Genomic DNA, 13,549 nt, shown 5'->3' on the forward strand with positions numbered 1-13,549 from the left:
CTTTGGGAAGAGGTGAGCACTCTCACAGAGCCTCCTTCTATCCACTGTTCCATAATGACAGGAAGGGAAGTTCAATTAGCACTCTTAGTTTCTCAAAATGCATTAGTCCTGTCTATTTGTATCTCTGCAGTGTCTAGCAAAAAAAAAAAAAAAAAAAAAAAAAATGCTGGCCTAATTCTCCAATGTCTGTAAAATATTGGTATCCTAGGAGAAGAAAACTGAAATTGCACCATTAACCCCGCAGGGGCATTGGCAGCTAAGTCACTTAGGGGCCCCGCAGCAGCAGCCTGCCTACCAGGATAGCTGCAGGACAGGCTTTGGAGCACCAGAGCAAAGATACTGATCTTCTGTTACACTGAGGAATGTGTTCAATCGTATTTTCAGAATTTCTTTGGGAGGAAAAAAGGAAAGAAAAACAGTCTCTCTTATTACTCTCTCCACTTCTGAGCAATAAATTTAAAATAAACTTTTTGAAAGCTTTTTATTATGAAAATTTTCAATTATATGCAAAATTTGAGAGGATAATATATTGAATATCTAAGTACTCATTACCCAGGTTCAATAATTATCAACTAATGGCCAATTATGTTTTTCTATTTACCTGACTATATATATATTTTTCTGGGGTATTTTAAGGCATATTACAGGCATCAATATGTGTTGAGAACTTACTATATGTCAGACACTATTCTAGATGCTCAAAATACAGCAATAAAAAAAGTATATAGACAAAAATTCCTGTCCACAAAAATCTCACAATCTAACCTAACTGCATTGGCCTGTGACGGAGATAGTGACAGCAGCAGTGACAGCAACAGTGACATCAGTGAAGGCAAATAAAAGTGGGTCAATCAGGAGCACCTGTGGCCTAATATCAGATGTTAATATTTAACCATGATATGAATAAAATGAGAATACAGACCTGGTGAAAAATATCTCAGTCTAGTTAGGGAGAAAGATAAAAATAAAATCAATAAGTGAATGGTATGGTATGGTTGGTGATAAGTGCAATGGAGAAATAAATATAAGGCAGGGAAGAGGAGGGAGAGTGCAGGTGCAGGGGTTACAACTTGAAATAAGGGGGTCAGGGTGTGTATGCTGAACTTTGGGATGCACTGCTCAGATCTCACTCCAGGATGGAACAACATTTTCCCCCAGCTGCTGAAAAGAACTACTTCAACCAAGGTTATAACTCCTTCCTGGGAAGGCCTACATACAAGGACCGATCCATGCAGCAGTATAAATACCTACACCTCTAGCTTCAACTCAGAACAGATCTGCTAAAGCTTCCAATGAAACTACGTTGCAGCTTACCGTCTCCCTCTGCCAAATCCTGCATTTTTCCCAGTCTTTCTGGTCCATAGTTGTTTATTCAAGAGCAAACCCTAATTAACTACCTGCATGCTGATCTCCACTTCAGGGTCTGCTTCCCAGGAAATGGAACCTGAGACAGTTGGCCTTCCTGTTGCGTGAAAATTTGTGGAAAGAGACGCTGAGATTAAGACCAGCAAGCAGGATGAGTGGTCAGCTACGCACGGAGGACTGTGGCTCGCTCAGGCCATCAGCAATTGTTCACAGCCCTCTGTTTCTTCTATTGGGTTGCAGAAAAAAAATTTTTTTAAGTAAAACTAAATAGAAACTAAAAAGGCTTACATGGTAACAAACATTCTTTCCACTAAAAGGAATAAACATTAACCTATAGAGCTACAGAACTAAAAGGCTTACGTAATCCCACTAAGAGGGATAAACATTAACCTATAGAGCTACAGAGCAAAGAGGTAAATCACAAAGGTCCAAGGGTCTGTTCCACATCCGTTATAGTCGCTAGGGGAGAGGAGACACTAATTTTCAAGCTTTTTTGTTCTTAGAAACTTGTAAACCGGCTCCCAAGAATCGTGTGCGAGTAAGGGTCCAAGGGTCTGCACCACATCTGATGTTATCGCTATGGGAAAGGAGGCTTAGATCTTCAGCCCTCTTTGTTCCCTTGATTCTGTGACTCAGCCACCAGGAGCCGCGTGCAGCCGCTGGCATCAGCAAGACTCGCTTGCAAGTTCTTGCAGGCCCAGGTCACAGGACACCCAGGTAGGGGGGCCCGCTTGCAGGGCCCCTGGCAGAGGGCTTGTGACTTTCGCCTACACTTTCTAAAAACATGGCTTCTTAGCAAAGGTATGTATGTAAAGGACTAAGCCCTGGTAATAAGGCATTCCATGGAGAATCGCACTAGCGGAGCAGCTAATAGCTCTCTAAGGAGCTGACAACTCCTGGCACTGCAAGACTGCCATGATCCTCCACTGTGGGACAACCATAATAATCTCAGCATTTGAAGACCAAAGGTAAACAGGCAATCCTCTGTCACTTGGTTTAAGCAAATGGAACTCCAGATGCTGTAAGAAGGGCTGAGAAGTGAAAGATGAGTAAGACAAGATCCTTTACCTGTACAAGTTCACAGTTTAGTAGGGTAGATGGCTAGATATGTAAGGAGATAATTACAGTCAGAGATACAATTTTATAGATATATATACAAAATATTCTTTTATGAAAGAAACAAAACATGAACCAAAAGTACATATACCAAAAGTTAGCAGTGGTTATCTCTATCAGATGATTTTTTTCCCTCTTTGCTCATCTGTATTTTCAGAATTTTTCCTTTGATGTATATTGATTATTTTTGAAATAAGAAGAAAAGAAGCATGTACAAAAATCCAGTGGGATATCTGCTATATTGGAAGTGTGCATAGTATTCTGAGGAAGCAACTACATTGTCTGGGGAAGTCAAAGAAAACCTGACAACATCTACCTTTCCAGTCTTACACTCATATGCGCCTTTCACATGCAATTGAAATGCAATGCACTGCCTTCTTTGGATTCTGGTCCAAGCAAACCAACTGTAAAAATATTTATAATGCAAGTGGGGAAATTTAAACTCTGACTAGATATTTGATGACACTAAGATTATATTATTATTATGAGGTATGCTAAAGGTATTACAGTAATGTTGGAAAAACAGAATCCTTATCTTTTAAGTAAACATGCTGACATACTTTTGGATGAAATGATATGAAGTTTGGGATTTTTATGGGTAAATAATCCATTGAGGGGGTGCAAAGTGGTTGGAAATATAAAATAAAAATAATTATTATGAGTTAATGATTATTGAAGTTGGGTAGTGAATTCAAGGGGGTACATTTCAATATTTCCTCTACTTTTGTGTTTGAAATGTTTTAATAATAAAATATGCAATAGTGCTCACTTCAACAGCACATATACTAAAATTGGAATAATACAGGGAAGATTAGCATGGCTCCTGCACAAGGATGTCATGCACATTTGTGAAGCATTCCATATTTTTAAAAAACATGTAATAACTAATATAACAATATTTTTTATAATAAATAAGAACATCTTTCAAATATATCTTCAAGTTTCAGCTCAAAAGGCATCTTCACTAATGAATGAGCAAACTACAATCAATCCATGTGCATGTTGATACCTACGCAAGCAGCATTCAGCTCACTGGGCATAGTATGTGATCCTCCTCAGGGGGTGGAGGTTGCTGGTAAGTGGTTACAGACAGTCCTTGCAGCTGACTGGCCTGGGTAAACCCCTCCCATTGACCTGCCGACAGCAATTAAGGCTCAACTACAAGAGGAGAGTGTACTCAGCCCACACATAGGGTGCACCTCAAGTACTCAGCTTAGGTGACAGGGGAGGTTATGCCACTGGACCCTACAGGACACCTACTACATTAGGCCATGCTACCAAGTTACAGAGTCATAGCATCTCTACCTAATACATAGAAACAAACACGGGGAGGCTGCTAAAATGAAGGAGACAAAGAAACATGGCTCAAATAAAAGATCAGATCAAAACTCCAAAAAAAGAGATAAACAAAAGGGATATAAGCAGATGCAGAGTTCAAAATACTGGTTATAAGGATACTCAAGGAACTTAGTGAGGACCTCAACAGCATAAAAACAATCCAGTCAGAAATGAAAGATTCATTAATTAAAATAAAGAGCAATTCACAGGGAAACAACAGTAGAGTGGCTGAAGCTGAGAATCAAATAAATTATTTGGAACATAAGGAAGCAAAAACAACCAATCAGAACAACAAGAAGAAAAAAGAATCCAAAAATTGAGGATAGTGTAGGCAAACTCTTAGACAACTTCAAGAGGCCCAACAGTCACACATATGGGTGCCAGAAGGAGAAGAGAAAGAGCAAGAAATTGGAAATCTATTTGAAAAAAATAATGAAAGAAAATTTCCCTAATTTGGTGAAGGACGTAGACATGCAAGCCTGGGAACCTCAGAGAGCCCCCAACAAGATGGCTGTAAAGAGGCCCACTCCAAAACATATCATAATTAAAGTGCCGAAGGTTAAAGATATAGAGAGAATCTTACAAGCAACAAGAGAAAAGCAGGTAATTACCTACAAAAGGGTTCCCATAAGACTGTCAGCTGATTTATTGAAAGAAACTTTGCAGGCTAGAAGGGATTGGCAAGAAGTATTCAAAGAGATAAAAAGCAAGGACACACAACCTAGATTACTCTATCCAGCAAAGCTATTACTTAGAATTAAAGAGAAATAAAGTGCTTCACAGACAAGGTAAAGGTAAATGAGTTCATCATCACCAAACTATATTATATAAAATGTTGAAGGGCTTATCCAAGAAAAAGAAGACGATAGAAGTATGAACATTAAACTGGCAATAAATATATAACTATCAACAATTGAATCTAAAAAACAAACTAAGCAAACAAGCAGAACAGAAACAAAACCATAGAAATGGAGAGCATTGGGGTGGTGGTCAGTGGGGACAAGGGTCTAGGGGAATGGGAAAGAAGGGGAAGGGATTAAGGAAGTACAAATTGGTGGTTACAGAATAGGCAGGGGGATGGTAAGAGCAAGTATAGAAATGGAGTTGCCAAAGAGCTTACATGCATGACCCATAGACATGAACTAAGGAAAGGGAATTGCTGGAGAGAGTAGGGGCATGCTGGGTGGAAGGGGACAAAGGGAGAAAAATTGGGACAACTGTAATAGCATAATCAATTTTTAAAAGTACTCTTTAGATTCTTAAAGGAAGTATTTGAGTGATTTCCAAACTCAAAAACCTCCAGAAGGAGGGAGATTTGTTTGTCAGTTTGTTCATTTGTTTTTAGGTACTTGAATGACTGACTTGCTCCTTGAAAATCAGGGGTGCATAAATCAAAGGCCTGATTGTGCTGAATTCTTCTCCTTTCATCATTATTCAGACTGGTTCCCAGCATGCGACAGTCCAAAGGAAAGTGTCCAAGCACTCTTTAAAAATGAGACTAAAGAGCTTACTCAGCACCCTGCTCACATTAGTGTTGCTTGCTTTCATCTTTAAAAGTCTTTTATTATATAATAATCTTGGGTTTCTGGGAATATTTTCAGAACATAGGAAGCATATCCTTGACCTAATTATGATGTGAAATTCTTTTCATCACTACCCCTCTCTTCAAGGTCCCCTGGAATAACCAGATTTTTAGGCAAAATTAATCCCTGGGGAAGAATTTTACAGAAGTGCAGATGTTTTTGTTGTTGCTGTTGTTTACTTTTTGGTGGTGGTGGGAAAGAGGTAGCTGTTCCTCTTGGTGAGAATAGGAAATTATAGAGTAAAACTGGTCCTTGCTGCCCACCTACCCAGGACTGATGAGGATATTCACTCTTAGGGAAACAGGCAATGATTTCTTTCCGTTCCTTTCCTTCCCTCCCTTTCCTTTCTCTTTTCTTCTCTCTCTCCCTCTTTGTCTCTCGCTCTGTGTGTGTGTCTCTGTTTTGTTTCAGCATCTAGGAGAGTGAGAATGTGTTGCAGCACTCTATTTGAAAGAATGTTTCTTGAATTTCCCAATTTAAAAGACTCCACAGAGCTGAGACACAAAAAGAGCACCAAGAGACGCTTGATATGTCAACCAAATCACAAAAGGCAGGGTTTTCTGAGGATTATATCTACCTTTTAACAGAAGGTGGAATGGAAAGGGATTCTGGAGCAGATATCCTAGAATAGTCCCAAAGCAGAACCCTTCACACCGGTTACCTAGCTTTCCTTGACAGGTGCACGGGCAGAGAAGGCATTTAGTCCTTGAGGTAGCGTTTACTTGGGGAATTACCACAATGATGTCCAAGTTTACGGCGATCCAGGTGACCATGAGTGCAGGAGCAGCCCTGGGACTGCGGCACAGAAAGTACGCTAGCCCATCTGTCACCCCTCCCCCCTCCCTTTCCCAGGAGATTGGAGTAGCGTTGGAGTCGCTGACGCCATCCTTTCCCGCCTCTCCCTTGCAGGGAGCATGCGCTTCCTTCCTCACTTCCTTTCAAGGAGAGAGAGGGAGTAAGGCTACGCCCTAGCTAATCCGCGGCCGGCTCCTCGGCACAGGAACTTCAGCACCCGGAGGGCGGACAGCGCTCTCCCGCACCTGAAGACCTGACCCAGAGGGCCCTGAGCCTTCCGAATCCCTACCCTCCGGAGCCGCGTGGAGCTCCACCCACGGGAGAGTTCCCACCACTGTTCCTCCCCGCACCCGCCCTCCTAGCTCTTCCTGTTTTTACTCCTCTTTTTCATTCATAACAAAAGCTACAGCTCCGGGACCCCGGCGCCAGGCTGTTTCTGAAGCCAAGAGTGGAAGAATGGGGTTCCTGTGGACCGGCACTTGGATTCTGGTGTTGGTGGTCCACAGCAGCCCAATTCACTCTTTCCCCAAACCGGAAGGCAGCCAAGGTACGTGGCCACTTTCCTCACAACCTACCTTTTATTCGCCACGAAAGGTAAAGCTTGGCATAATACATGAGCTGTAAATCACCTTGCCTCGTTTTCTGATCAGATCATATCCGTGCATATTGACAGACAAATCAGTTTGAATTTAAAGACAGATCTCCCTCACTTTTTGTATGATAGAGCAATAATCTGAATTGTTTTGAAATATTTTATTTTGAAATTGGGAGGGGTGGCTTTCCTGCCTAATTAAGTGGCCTGGGTTTTTTTTGTGTGTGGGGGGGGTTTTTTCCCCCTAGTTGTCTTACAATCTCTCTTAGATACTCTATTCATAACAGGCACAGTGTACGATAAAAGCTTTAAATGTGCTTACAATACTAATCCAAATTATGCTCTGCCTAGTTGAAAACAGCTGGTGAGCCAAGTGTTAGAACTCTATGTTAGATTTTGGTCAGAAAAAAAAAAGTGTAATTCTATTAACTCGGGACAATAAGGAAGGTAACATGATGGTCATTGTTATTGTATAATTTTAATAACCTTCACTAATTTTTGTTTCACAGTTATCCAAAATATATCTCCTAATATTTGTTTTTCTTTATAAAGATTTTATTTCATATGAGACATATCATGTCTTTCCAATGCACAATTAAATTTATATCTGTGTGTTTATTCTAGACAAACCTGTACGTAATAGAGAATTAAGTGCAGAAAGACCTCTGAATGAACAGGTATGTCAAAAATAAAATTAAAATGCTATTTCTATTTATTTTAATTACTATAATGTAATTATGCTACAACATTTTAGCCATTTTGAATTCACAAACTTCAGGAGATTAATGATAAATTGACAGAAAATAGGATGGAAAATATAATTTTCATAATATCTATGTAATATCTGTATAATACATAGAGCTGATTGTATAAAACCCAGTAAGGGCCACATCACATCCACTCTGTTGTAAGACTGCTTAATTTATCAGAGATTTGCTTTTCACCAATATTGTAGGAGAAGGGGATTAGTGGTTATAGACCATCTGCCCTTTAATTTATCTCATTTAATCCTTGTGACAATTTTTTGATATAGAAATTATCTACATTTTACAAAAAAGAAAACTACATTCCATGCAGATTAAATCATTTAGCTGTCATATTTGGTAAGTGATGGAGCAATGATTTAAAACCAGGTCTATCTCCTGTTTGTTTCACAGATTGCTGAAGCAGAAGCAGACAAGATAAAAAATATATACCCTCCAGGTAAAAAGAAATTATATTAATGTTTATTTAAGTGATATAGGCTATGAGAATCTTAACTAAAATGGATTTTGGGGGTTTGGGGGCTTTTCTTTCAGAAAACAAGCCAGGTGAAAGCAATTATTCCTTTGTTGATAACTTGAACCTGCTAAAAGCGATAACAGAAAAGGAAAAAACTGAGAAAGAAAGACAATCCATCAGAAGCTCTCCATATGATAATAAATTGAACGTGGAAGATGTTGATTCAACCAAAAACCGAAGACTAATTGATGATTATGATTCAACTAAGAGTGGACTGGATCATAAATTTCAAGGTAAATGAGAAAAAAAATTGCTGCCTATTTTGTCTAATTTGGAGTTTCCCATTTTGGATTAGGAGAAAGTACTATATTTTAAAAAATCTATCTTATATACTCATAATCCTCTATTAGTCAGTTCCAAAACTGAGAAAAAGCCCAATTTTACTGACAATGTACAAAGCCCCAGCTCCACATAAGTACAGATTTTATTTTTTCATTAGAGGTCCTTTTACTGATACTTTGAAAAAATTTTAAATCTACTAGCTATATTTTATGCTGTTTAATATTTAATATTTTAACTATTTGTACCAAGAAAATATTATAATTCTCAAATAAATAAATCAACAAAATACCCCATTCCCAAAGGTGAAATACTCATTACTCCCTTTTCAGGGTTCTCTTTCTAGCTATAGCCTTTCTCCTTAGGTCATTCTAAACTTTCCTTGGCTTCACTTACCATCTATATCCTCATCTCACATATCACTAGTCTAGACTTGTCTGAGCTGTAGATAGATACGTAGACGCATACATACATACAGATATATATGAGGTCAGTCCAGAAAAAGTCCAGACATTGTTAATATAATGAGAACAGTTTGCGTGACATTGCTATAACCTGGTAGCCAAGGAGAGTGGGCTGGAATGCACATGCGTGATCAGTGATGACTTCACTGTACTAGTCAGTGGGGTGGTAGATGCAGTTGCGTGAGCATGTGTACTATGTGGCCATCACGTTCAAAATGACTGAATGAGTAGAGTAATGAATCTGCATCACATTTTACGTTATGCTTGAACATTCCTCCGCCAAAACTATTCAGATGATTCAGAAGGCCGCAGCTATGGGCAACTGGTGATTAGCAGCTTCATCATGACAATGCACCTGCTCACACATCATCCCCTGCAGAGTTTTTTTGGAAAACATCAAATCACTCAGGTGATGTCACGTAAATTGTCTTTGTTATATTAAAAATGGCTGAAGTTTTTCCAGACAGACCTTGGTATATAGATATATATGTCAGTCTACCTACTTAATATCTTGTCTTAGAAGTCTCAGAAGCACCTCAAACTTAACATGGCCAAGATTAATCTCAAAATATCTGTACACCTTACAACCTAGCCCTACTACTTATACAATTTTTCTTTTTGTTTTTTTTTAAGACTTTATTTATTTATTCTCTAGAGAGAGGGAAAGAGAGAGAAGAAGAGAAGGAGAGAAACATTGATGTGAGAGAGAAACATTGATCGGTTGCTTCTCTCACATGCCCTGACAAGGGACCAAGCCCACAACCTAGGCATGTGCCCTGACTGGGAATCAAACCAGCGACCTTTTGCTTTGTGGAATGACACCCAACCAACTGAACCACACCAGCCAGGGCCATGCAGTTTTCCAAGACAGAAATCTGAGAATCAAATTATTTCTCTTTTTCCTCACCTCTCAAATTGTAATTCACCAATCTTATCAATTTCATATCGCATATCTGTCCATTTTTTTTCTATTTCTTTTTTAAAATGTAATCTTCATTGTATTTTTTCCATTACCATTTAGTCCCCTTATACCCCACTCCCCCCTAACCTCCGCAATTACCACATTGTTGTCCAGGTCCATGTGTCCTTTTACTTTTTTGTTCAATCCCTCACCATCTCACCCGTTGCCACCACTAGCTGATATCCTGCTCTCCAGCTATGAGTCTGTCCCCATTTTCCTTGTTATTTCAGTTTGTTCATTATATTCCAAATATGAGTGAAACCATATGGTATTTGTCTTCCTCTGACTGGCTTATTTCACTTAGCATAATGTTCTCTAGGTCCATCCATACTGTTGCAAAGGGTAAAATTTTCTTCTTTTTTACAGCTGAGTAGTATTCCATTGTGTAAATGTCCCATAGGTGTTTTATCCTCTCATCTATTGGTGGACACTGGGGCTGCTTCCATATCTTGGTGATTGTAAATAATGGTGCAATGAACATAGGGTTGCTTATGTTCTTTAAAATTAGTGTTTTGGGTTTCTTCAGATGTATTCCCAGAAGTGGGATTGCTGGGTCAAAAGGCAGATCCATTTTTAATTTTTTGAGGTATCTCCATACTGCTTTCCACAGTGGCTGCCCAGTCTGCATTCCCACCAACAGCACAAAAGAGTTCCCTCTCCCCACATTCTCACAAGCATTTGTTGCTTGTTGATTTATTGATGATGGCTATTCTGACAGGTGTAAGATGATATCTCATTTTGGCTTTATTTTGCATATCTCTAATGATTAGTAATATGACATTGAGCATCTTTTCATATGCCTATTGGCCAGCTATATGTCCTCTTTGGAGAAGTGTTTATTCAGGTCCTTTGCTCATTTTTTAATTGGGTTGATTTTTTGGTGTTGAGTTTTGTAAATTCTTTATATATTTTGGATATTAACCCCTTATCAGATGTTTCAGCAAATATGTTCTCCCATTCTGTGGGTTGTCTTTTTATTTTGTTGATGATTTCCTTTGCTGTGCAAAACTTTTTAGTTTGATGTAGTCCCATTTGTTTATTTTTTTCTCTTGTTTCCCTTGCCTGGGGAGTTATACCTGATAAAATATTGCTACAAACAATGCCTTAGATTTTGCTGCCTATGTTTTTTTCTATGATTTTTATGGTTTTGGGTTTAACATTTAAGTCTTTGATCCATTTTTAATTTATTCTTGTATGTGGTGTAAGAAGATGGTCTAATTTCATTTTTCTGCATGTATCTGTCCAATTTTCCCAACACCATTTATTGAATGAACTATCTTTAGCCCACTGTATGTGCTTACTTCCTCTGTCGAATATTAATTGGCTATAAAGGGTTTAGTTCTGAGCTCTCTATTCTGTTCCATTGATTTATGTGTCTGTTTTTATGCCAACACCATGTTGTTTTGATTAGCGTGCCCTTATAGTATAGTTTAATATTAGGTAGCATGATTCCTCCAACTTTATTCTTCTTTCTCAGGATCACTGTTGCTATGCATTCTTTTCTATTTTTAATCACCAATCTCTAATCACATCTCACTTGAATTCAGCAAAATCTTCTAATGGAACTTCCAGCATCCACTCTGCCCCTCTCCAACACGTTATTCATGTAACAGCCCAGGTGATCTCTTCAACACACAAATATGTCACTCTTTTGCATAAAAATTCATTAATAGATTCCCATTTCTCTCGGGATAAAAACCAGCCCTGCATGGATGGTTCCTCTTTACTTCTCTGGGTTCATCTAGCACACTTGATCTGATAAAAACCTTGTTCCTTTCCTTCATGGCACTTAATGCAGTTTGTAATTTCACATTACTAAGTGTGACTACTTGTGATTTATCTCTTTCTCCTAAACTAAACTGAAAACTTCATGAGAACATGAAGTGTCCGGATAGTAATGAATTCATTCCATGAATTGATAAATGAATGAATGAACAAATCAAAGATACATGAGGGAATAAATGAACTATTCATCTAGGCATTGAGGGAAAGTGTGTTTGCCGTCCTAAATACTAGAACTTAAGAGTGATTGCAGATTTTCTTATATGTCCTTATTCTGCACCATGGCCACAAGAGAATTATGCTATCTTTACCAGAAAACAACTGCCAGTTAAATTTTAGTTGTATAGGATATCACAGCCTGAGGAGTTTTCAGAAGTATGTTATGTATGTAATAGGGAGGTAGAGATGGTTTATATTTTGACACATTTTATATCACATACTACTTAGGAAATTTTTTTCTTGAATTCTATGTTTTAACCTAAAACATTTTGGCCAGAAATAGGCACTGGGCATAGCTGCATACAATAAAGATTTAACTTTGAACTGACTGTTTGATTTAATTTAAAAAAATAGTCTAACGTGTGTTTGACTGAATTTTTGGTCAGACTGGTTGTACATTCAGGCACAGGCACAGATCTGTTTCTGATCTGATCACTAACTTGAGCAACGCAGGTATTGCATGTTTTAAAAATTCTTCTGGAAGAGCAGTTGAAAATCATTGAACTGGACAATAAGCTCTGTGCACTCAGGGACCATGCCTAAACTATTCAACACTCTTATTTCCAGTTTTGGCCCACATTAAGACTTCTACAAAAATGTATTAAGCAAGTAATGTCAAGTGCTATATAGATGCTGGAGACTCAAAATGTAACTGGGCAAAATGTAATCAGGCAGAACATGACCCTTTTGAAAAAGGTATAAATGTTGGACTCATGTTTGGCTTCCCCTTGATGATCTATACAGGAAGGTGAACTACCCCTTCATGAGCATTAGAGAAGTCATTCTGAGTAATTCTGTCCATTTTAGAGAAGGCAGGGGAAATCAGTGGAAGGTAAGGAGCAAGGCCCAAGAGTTCCATTATTAACCTCATCTAGCAAAGCTCTGCTCAGGGAGGCATAAGCTCCTGGTTCAAGACAATACAGCAGTGCAGCAGAGGAAAGAGGCTATTTCTTGAGTGTTGCTAATGATCTCCCTGTTGTGAAGTAAATGAACTGAAAAACAGTCATCTCCGTTATTTATTTCCCTTCCCCCTTATCCCTCAGGATCAAAAAAGGAAGACTATCAGTAGACTTTTTTTCCAGAGCCTGAGGGATAAGTGGGAAGGGAAATACATTCTTCCACCTCTACATGGACCAGGGCAGTTTCTGCTCCACCTCTTCCCAAGAGTCTGACCTGCAACCCACAAATGGGAAAAAATCAGACTTAACTGATAATGGGTCTCTGCTCCTGAAAAACAAACAAAAAATATCAAATGATGAACCCAATTTTCAGTCAGCCAGGAGGGGAACTGATTTTACAGAATTTTTGTTGGGCTTTTGTGTTCACAAGTCATACTGGTTCACAGGGCTCAAAGGGATCAGAGTTCACGGAGCTGTTGACAGCTCAACAATCCCAATATGCTGGCAGAAAACTTCCAGTCCTCTGGGCATAATCCCCCTACTTAGTTTCCTCAGATTCTTTCCAAACAACAAGAAAATAGTCTGCCTGAGGCGGCATATACTTCCATCTCCATAGAATCTGGAAAGACCATGGACAAAATTGTTTTTTGAATCCCCAGAAATCCTGGAAGAAAAGGACAGAATCAGAATAGAAATACTAGGTTCTTACTTCTTTAAGTGAATATGGTCAAAATTATTTGGGTGAAATTTGGCCAGAGATTCAATGTTTATTTTCTCTAGAAGATAATTGCAGTTCCTTGATTTCAGGTACAAATCCACTATCTGTTATATTAAGATGAAATTAACTTTCACATAATACTTTGCAATTGAACAGG

General features: G+C 38.6%; 1 protein-coding gene and 1 non-coding gene across 2 annotated transcripts in view; both read left to right on the forward strand.

Moving 5' to 3' along the window:
- The first annotated feature begins 3,242 nt into the window (after nucleotides 1–3,242).
- Nucleotides 3,243–3,349, forward strand: LOC150016484 (U6 spliceosomal RNA). Its single transcript, XR_016510135.1, has one exon. It is a non-coding gene; the product is annotated as a U6 spliceosomal RNA (small nuclear RNA).
- A 2,987-nt stretch (nucleotides 3,350–6,336) lies between these two features.
- SCG3 (secretogranin III) overlaps nucleotides 6,337–13,549 on the forward strand; it is a 44,728-nt gene continuing 37,515 nt past the window's right edge. Inside the window, exons 1-4 of the mRNA XM_090270602.1 lie at nucleotides 6,337–6,744; nucleotides 7,414–7,466; nucleotides 7,947–7,992; nucleotides 8,088–8,303. Of these exons, the coding sequence (XP_090126728.1) occupies nucleotides 6,654–6,744; nucleotides 7,414–7,466; nucleotides 7,947–7,992; nucleotides 8,088–8,303 (406 nt within the window). The 5' untranslated portion in view covers nucleotides 6,337–6,653. The remainder of the gene's footprint in view (nucleotides 6,745–7,413; nucleotides 7,467–7,946; nucleotides 7,993–8,087; nucleotides 8,304–13,549) is intronic.

This window comes from Furipterus horrens, unplaced genomic scaffold, assembly GCF_987537825.1.
Source record: "Furipterus horrens unplaced genomic scaffold, mFurHor1.1.pri manual_scaffold_3, whole genome shotgun sequence".
NCBI classification, from domain to species: domain Eukaryota; kingdom Metazoa; phylum Chordata; class Mammalia; order Chiroptera; family Furipteridae; genus Furipterus; species Furipterus horrens.